The sequence below is a fragment of the Limulus polyphemus genome, unplaced genomic scaffold (genome assembly GCF_000517525.1).
Source record: "Limulus polyphemus unplaced genomic scaffold, Limulus_polyphemus-2.1.2 Scaffold3406, whole genome shotgun sequence".
NCBI classification, from domain to species: Eukaryota; Metazoa; Arthropoda; class Merostomata; order Xiphosura; family Limulidae; genus Limulus; species Limulus polyphemus.
In genome coordinates, this window is record NW_013669016.1 from 94814 (window position 1) to 103658 (window position 8845).

Consider the following 8845-nt stretch of genomic DNA (forward strand, 5'->3'; position numbering starts at 1 on the left):
CATGAGAGACATGTAATCTCAGGGCCATTTCACGAGTGTGTTGCCTTGGGTTAGACTCAACAAGCGTCTTCAAAGCACCAACATCAATTCCAACATGTCGGCCCCTGCCATCACAGTTTTTAAGGCTAAAGTCACCCGAACGAAATTTGATGAACCATCGTTGACACTTAAGAACGTACAAAACATTTCCATAAACTTCTTTGATATTCTTTGTGACTACAGAGGCGTTGTTTCCCTTCTTGTATTAAAACAGCACTACATGCCGAATGTGTGTCTCGTCTTGTGCCGTCACTATAAGGGATTAGAGTACACTAAACTGGACACATTATATAGGCTACATTAAGTCACGTTTAGGCGGTTCGTTTAACTATTATACGAGATGTACGCTTTTTGGGGCTGTGATTAATGAAAGTGTTCCAAAACGCGACATTAATTTCTTGACGACCTAATATTTCCAACACGTTAAAGTATATAAAAGACACGATCATAGATCTGATATATTTTAAACATGGTTATTATACAGGTTGTTGAAGTAGGTACTATAACAGGACGTGTATATTCTAACTCTTGTTTACAAACTAACTACTAAATTACACTACAGTAGTGTAAACACATACACGTGACTGGGAGTATGTTCTGCTAGAACCATGATGGATCGTTATTATACAGGTTGTTGGAGTAGGTACTATAACAGGACGTGTATATTCTAATTCTTGTTTACAAACTAAGTACTAAAATACACTACAGTAGTGTAAACACCTACACATGACTTGGAGGGGGGGGGTTCTGTTAGAACCATAATGAATGGTTATTACACGGTCTGGTGAAGTAGGTCCTTCAACGTGTATATTCCAACGTTTTTGTACAAAACTGACTACTAAACTCCAGTACAGTGGTGTAAATATCTACTCATGACTTGGGGGTTTATTTGTTAGAACCATAATGGATGATTGTTATAGAGTGTAATGAAATGAGTTTATAAATATCACACATATTCTAAAGTGTGTGTACACTTCCTCTTTCAACTTTCGTCCAATCTAATTCCAAGTTACGGAAGTCTAGCACCAAGTTTTTCGAGAGCAAAATAGTTTGTTAATTTTTTTTGGAAAGACAAAGACATTTTTCTGAATAGTTACACTGAACTACAGTTCAATAATTAGAATTAGACTTAAGTTATACGAGTTCAGGGCCTCAAAGTTTACAATCAATTGGCTCGTGGCGCTTCAAACACATTATTGTATAACTGTTTTTAATCTCTAGAGCAGTTTATGTACTCCAAGGTTCATGTCTATAGGCAAACCCAATTCCAACAAACAAGTTAGTTTTTAAGCCTTTTCAATGCTCCTTACAAAATGCATTAACCTTCAGTCTGATTAAAATGACTTTTGCTTATCTAATATTTAAATACTTTTTACTAAAACGAAATACAATAACAGTAGAACCTTTTTTGTGATAAGTCTTCGTGAGCCTCTATTGGAAAACATTAACACAAATTAACTACGTCCAGCTTATAGATACAACATAGAATCACTCCAAGCTATTCGCTGTTCAAGTTCAGTTTGTGGTTTACCAAACTGGATCATTTCAATGCAGCTATGTTACATTAAATAGAAATTAATTTCAGCCAGCATTGTTTTGTTTATAATTAAACACAGAGCTACACAATGGGTTATTTGTGCTCTGCCCACTACGGGTATCGAAACCCGATTTCTAGTGTTGTAAGTCCGCAGACATACCGCTGTGCCTATGGGGGCTTCAGCCAGCAATGATTATGCTAATGTTTTTAAACAAAAAGTTGTTCTTTTAGAATGCACATTTGTTTTAAGGGGAAAGTGTGAAAACTCGTCCAATAAAGTTCAGAATTTTCAATTTTCTACAATTCCTTTAAAATGGTTTTCTTTTCGCTTTGGTATTTATCGAAAGTTTAAAAGTGCTACTATACTTGCATCTATTCATTTATTTGTTTTTTACCACACAATCAATATATAACTTACTTGTTCTCTTAAATTGTAAGTTCTACGGTGGGCCAGCGGTACCTTTATGAACTTTCAATGCCAAAATCAATTCCCCACAGTGGACATAGCGCAGATAGCTTATTATGTAGCTTTGCGTTAAAGATACAACGTCTTAAGTGTTAACTCTGTTCGTGTTAACAATTATTGTGTTAACTCGGGAAAATTAAGTGAAGGTTTAAATCGCCAAGTTACACGCGCTAAGAAAAACACATAAATGCAATGTGATATTCTAGCTTAAAGGTGAAACATGTAGAATACAGAATGGCCTACTTTGTGCTTTCACACGAAGGAAAGATTCTTATCCACTGTCTTACAAAACAATCATGGAATGTGTCCTTGGAGGTTTTTTTATTTTTTTTTCGCGTTCTGCCATCGCGGAGAAAAACGCTGCATGGGTGGTAAGCAAATACAGACTAAGGTCCTAACACAAGACTATGCCGTCGGCAATTAACGTTTATTATCGCTGACTTCAGTTTGATGACCAGACTCAGAAGCAGGTTTAACGAAACAGTTTTAATCAGCTTGTTCTGCGCCGTTACATTTAAGCCCCAAGGACTTAACTATTCGTCATGCTAGCCAATTATTAAAAAACAAAAAAGTCCACCTGGATGACAGAATGAATGCACGTACTCACAGATTTGAAGCTTCACACATAAACTAGGAACGCATTCAAACGCCGAAAAAAGAAAAAAAGAACGAAACATAACTCGGGACCCAGAACTCGTGCTAACTCAAAACGAAAAGTTTATACAACCTATAATATACAACAGAAATATTCAAAAATAAAAGTGACTCAATTTTTCCGTTACATATTTAACCACATATTGGAAAAAGAATATAAACTTCGTGTTACTAATTCCCCAAAATGTTAAATTGATGTAAGATTTGTTATAAAAACAGACAACTTGCACCAGATCAATTCTTTATTTGAAATTGTTTGTTTGTTTGGAATTAAGCACAAAGCTATACAATGGGCTATCTGTGCTCTGCCCACCACAGGTATCGAAACCCGGTTTCTAGCGTTAAGTCTGCAGACATACCGCTGTGCCACTGAGGGGCTACAAAAAGATATTTGTTCTGTATTTAATACTACACTGCATGGGTCTTTTTCCACCCAACAGAAAGGGAAGAAAACGTAAAATTACTTCTAATGTTAATTACGAAACGAAACTTCTTAATTCTATTTACTGAAGACAAGGTTCTTATAACAATTATATCATTCATCACGTTGATAATCGATCTGTTAATAATTTTCTTTTTTTTTGTGTGATTTAAAAAAAAATCCAAAAGTTTTAAATTGGTTACGCTGTAACTCCTTCGTAATGTGTTCTGTTATTAAACTATATTTAGGAACTCTAGTTTTAGAACACAAGAGCAAGAAAATGTGTAATTAATATCCAATTTCTGAGCAACTTTCGCACTATTTTAACAAAGAATTCTGCCCCCCCTCCCCATCAATGTTCATATAATCTTGAAACTCATTCCAAAGAGTAGGGGCACAAAAAACTATCCCCAGTTGACAAAATGCTACGCCTAATGGAGTCTTAAATTTCGAATACCAATCGAAACACTTTCTGAAATAATCCTATCAGAAGCATTTTTAGTCCTGTAAAGAATATCGGGGACGGTTTTATTCTCAAGAAAAGATATGAAATACGCTCTAAAAGGTGTACCACAGTCCCGATTTGAGCAGTTCCTTAAATACTCATGAATTCATTTAGGCGCATGTCTGTACGTTTCTCCGATGACCTGGAGAATACCAATCGAAACACTTTCTGAAATTATCCTATCAGAAGCATTTTTAGTCCTGTAAAGAATATCGGGGACGGTTTTACTCTCAAGAAAAGATATGAAATACGCTCCAAAAGGTGTACCACAGTCCCGATTTGAGCAGTTCCTTAAATACTCATGAATTCATTTAGGCGTATGTCTGTATGTTTCTCCGATGACCTGGAGAGAGAGATTACGCTGTGAACGTTCTTCACATTTCACGGATACTTAAGGTGTGTATGGTAAGTGTTGCAATTCTGGTTACAAAAGGGTTATCACCGAGGCTCTAGTGCTGATTGAACTATCAAATTGTTAACTCAGTACCTGTTTTTTGGGTTTTTGTAACTTCACGTTAATATGATTCTATCTAATAGTTTTACGAGTGTTATGGCTAAAACAATATATTAGCCTTTGAACACTAACCTCTTTCCGTTAACGTCATAAATAAAGACGTGCATTAACTTGACTATCGTATTCGAATGAGCGTGAACACTGTAGTCGCTTGCAGTAAACGTTGTAAAGAAAGAGAAACAGATCAGCTTGAATCTGGAGTCTTGTTTAATTAAAACTATAAAGACAGAAACATACTAGCTTGAAAACTATAGTTCTTTGAATTAGGCGTTGTAAGGAAAGAGAAACATACAACGCCTAATTCAAAGAACTATAGTTTTCAAGATAGTATGTTTCTGTCTTTATAGTTTTAATTAAACAAGCCTCCAGGTTCAAGCTGATATGTTTCTCTTTCCTTGTCAGCTTGAACCTGGAGGCTTGTTTAATTAAAACTATAAAGACAGAAACATACTATCTTGAAAACTATAGTTCTTTGAATTAGGCGTTGTAAGGAAAGAGAAACATATCAGATTGAAAATGGAGTCTTGTTTAATTAGTTATATAAAGACAGAAACATGCTAGTTTGAAAACTATAGTTCTTTGAGTTAGGCGTTGTAAATACATACGAGTTAAACAAAAAAATGTAATATTGTAATAAATACCACTAATTATTTCAAAGGTTTTTCTATATTTTCATACGGAATTAGTGAGTTCATGGAAACAGTATTGCCAGTTCTACACACTGAATGCTGCAGCAGCAAAAAATAAAATTCAATATGGTCTAATACCTAGACTCCATCGGAAATGAATAGTATATAAACAAGTGTGTAATTTTAAGGCTACTAAATCAGATTTTTAAACAATTAAACTAAGTGAATATTTTGTAAGGGAGCTATGAAAACAGGTATAGTTTGTTTGCACTTCAAATGACATATCACAAAATATACTGTAAATTTTATACTTTTAACTGACTTTATTTTTTTAGACTTTTTCAACCCAAAAATTCAATAGTTTGACTTCATTGTTAATCGATTTTTGCAGAATGTCTATCATAAATGACTGTAAAAAGTTATTTGGTTTGTTTCTTTAGTAGCACGTCCTTTACCGCTTAAACGATTAGTAACTGTAACTCACTATAAGATATTTTGATAGTTGCTGCAGTGACTTAATTTTCCATATTATATTCCTACAACAAACAGCACCAATTATTTGGAAACTCAAAAACTAATTGGCATGTTTATATGTTGTAAAAGAAAGCTAAATCTATTTTTAAAGACGTATAAATGTTGGAAATATTCAAAAAATTTAATTAAGATAAAATTAATTTAATAATGTTTTTAAATGTTTGACCATCAAAACTACAGGGATACAACTTATGTTTTCCTAACTTACTATATTGACGAAGTCCTCGAAGGTGATTGCCGATGATTTACGTCCCTATATGTTTTTAAATGTTTGACCATCAAAACTACAGGGATACAACTTATGTTTTCCTAACTTACTATACTGACGAAGTCCTCGAAGGTGATTGCCAATGATTTACGTTCCTTAGCTTTAGCCACCAGCATTTCTCTTCTGGATGAGTCAATCTGCTCCTGAAATTCGGGTTTTTTTAATGCTGCAAGAAATTCGTCCCAAGGAATCTCACCAAATCCTTCAGGATCATACTGAAACCAAAGATTCTCAATCAAGTTCGAGAAAAAAAAGTTAATATTCCTTATTATCTGTCTAACTAAAATAATTGTTAGAACAACAATCTTCTACAACAGCAAATATTTCACCTTAACCTTCAGTTACTTAGAAAGTTTTAGAGAATGTAGTTTATACAATGGCGTAACATAACAATCCAAAACTCTTCACTTCGTCCCCATAGAAATGATACTATTTGTCAGTGGATTTTTCATTTTCAAAAATGCGTCTCTTGCCATCCACATTCTCCGTTATATTTCACGATCACATTTACCATCTGATGTTATTCAGCATCCCAGGTGATTGATCTGCCTTATCCATTCCTTTTCATAATTACTTAAGAATATATATTTATTCAGATATTCCCACATATATATATTTTTCCCATGCAGTTTCTATATGTAATCTTTTTACCTCTGTTCTTAAGTCTCACGCCGGAATGTTCGTGATTCTATGTATACTGCTGTGAAAATAAACTATTCAAACAGGTAATACCTTTACTCTTAAAACAATGTCCGATTTTACTCCTCGTCTTACACACAGATTCAAAGACAGAAACAGGTAATACTTTTTACTCTTAAAACAATGTCCGATTTTACCCCTCGTCTTATACACAGGTTCAAGGATAACGTTCCAGTAAGAACTCTCCGGTTAATAGCATATTTAACCCAAACTACGTTGTTGCTTTTACTTTTGTTTGCTTTTTTGAGTAAGTGTATTCACATCGTGCCACCTACTGCGTTACAATAACATATTTGTAATTATATCATTTGTCTTGATTCTTCATAACTAGAAGTTATTTACCTCACATGCTAGTTACAATTAATCAAAACATTGTTGACTTGAAAATATTGATCTCACCCGTCATATTAAAATATTGCTAATATTATATTAAAAAAAGTTAGTTTCTACATCGGAGCCTAATTTTGTAAACATGTTTTTATAGTAGATCACTATATCTTAACGTTTAGTATTTGTGATAAAACCTTTGTAAAGTTGTTTATTACGTGTTTGTGACTTAAGTTATGCCGCATTGAGCTGTCTGTAGAGTTTGAAGAGCATAAAAAAACCACACTTGTGGTTGTATTGATTACCCCAGAGTGCAGGTTAACACAGTTTAAAAAAAACGTCTTAGAATTTCTTTACAAAAGTAACATACTAAACTTGCTTGATAATAACGGTCATCCTATAAACCGACCTCAAAGAAATACACTAAATTTGCTCAAAAAAATTCAGAGCCGTCTTATACAATGGTAAATACGATAACTAGCATGGCTTATAATGGTACATAAGCTGTTGTTTAAAGTAAGTAACCTGAGGACTAATGAGTTACGTCATTAAGGATTTTGTTTGCCTGTAAAAGCAGGGTATCGACACAAGCCTCTATCCCTCGTCCCTTGCCTTTGGAGGTCTGGTGGTTAGGGCACTAGACTCGCAATCTTCCGGTGGCGGGTTCGAATCTCCTGCGCCAAACATGTTCACTCTTTCAGGCGTGGGAGCGTTATAATGTGACGGTCAATCCCATTATGGTAAAAGAGTAGCCCAAGAATTGGCGATGGGTGGTGGTGACTAGCTGCCTTCCCTCTAGTCTATCTGCTAAATTAGGGACGACTAGAGCAGATAACTCTCTTGCTTTTGGTTTTCTTTATCTTCGAGTCTCCCTCGTAGGTCAGAGGTAATTTTACAAACTTACAAAACTGAAATCCGGGTTTCGATTCCTGCGATGAACAGAGCGCAGGTAGTTCATTTTATAGGTTTGCGTACAAAAACAAAATAGAAAAACAACTTTGTCTTGAAGGACTCCTCTTCACCCCAGCACCCAGTTAAAGTCAACAGAAAGTGAAAGACGGCCAGTTCAGTCATAAAAGTTCCATCGTGAATAAAGATGCTATTTTTTACGTGTGTTTCTTTCTTTTGCTGTCCGAGTTCGATTTATTCTGCGTATAACATTTCAGGGATCTTCATTTTGCGGATACGTTTAAACTTATCTACCGAATATCAGTAGACTCGAATACCCAACGTTTGTAAGTTTTATAGTTGGTTTGATTTCTACTTCGGGATTTAAGTTTGTTTAATATATTTTTAAAAACCTAGTATTATTAAACTTCTTTATCCTATTTGATATGCATGACTAAATTTTTGATTGCTTTTGGGAATACTTTTATATGTGATTTATTTTCATTTGGTTCAGTTTTGCTTGCAACGTAATAATTAACTAATTAGACCGAGTTTTCTGTTTGAGTGTAAATCTTGTAACGTTTTGTCGTAGTTTGTTGTTTCTGAGCTGTAAATAAACGTTTCTCTAAGAATTCTTTCCCCAATGGCACAGTGGTATGTCTGCGGACTTACAATGCTATAAAATGGGTTTCGATACCCGTGGTGATCACAGCACAGATAGCCCATTGTGTAAATTGTGTTTAACTTCAAACAAACAAACCTTCTCCCCCGTTTTTTTTCCCCTCCAATTACTCCGGCTCTTTTTCCTAAAACGAATCGTGCATATATGGTTGGTTTATTGCCCTAGTCCCTTAAGGCAGATACTTTCACCACTGGCATGTCTTTTGCGCTGTGATACGCACGAGCTGAACCTTGTTAATGATCTTGTTCCTGGTTGAAACAAAAAAATAAGAGCCAGTGTTTTGGGAAGACCATCGGGAAGAGTTTCTTTCAGTAGCAAATAGCATAAGATGATGTCCTTTGGTTATTTATATTATCTCAATCATTCAAACAACTATATTTTATCACAATTTTGGGCCTTACAAGTGATTCTATTTTTTTTTTAAACACACGCAGTTTCGTTTCTGCTTAATTTTTTTATCACATGAAGAATATAACACGTTTTCTTGGGAAAATAATACCTTTCCATCCAACAACTGGGTTTATTTGTGATCATCATAACACTTCTGCCTGTTGAGCTATTAAAATGAGTGTAATTCCAAACAGTCCTTTATAGTATTCCATATTATATACGACATATTGATGACTGTCGTGCCTTCTATTGTGTATGTATATATATATATATATATATATATATATATACA

General features: G+C 34.6%; 1 protein-coding gene across 1 annotated transcript in view; it reads right to left on the reverse strand.

Moving 5' to 3' along the window:
* Positions 1 to 5585: 5585 nt before the first annotated feature.
* LOC106469298 (rhomboid-related protein 3-like) overlaps positions 5586 to 8845 on the reverse strand; it is a 30603-nt gene continuing 27343 nt past the window's right edge. Inside the window, exon 4 of the mRNA XM_013929784.1 lies at positions 5586 to 5782. Coding sequence (XP_013785238.1) covers positions 5609 to 5782 — 174 coding nt within the window. The 3' untranslated portion in view covers positions 5586 to 5608. The remainder of the gene's footprint in view (positions 5783 to 8845) is intronic.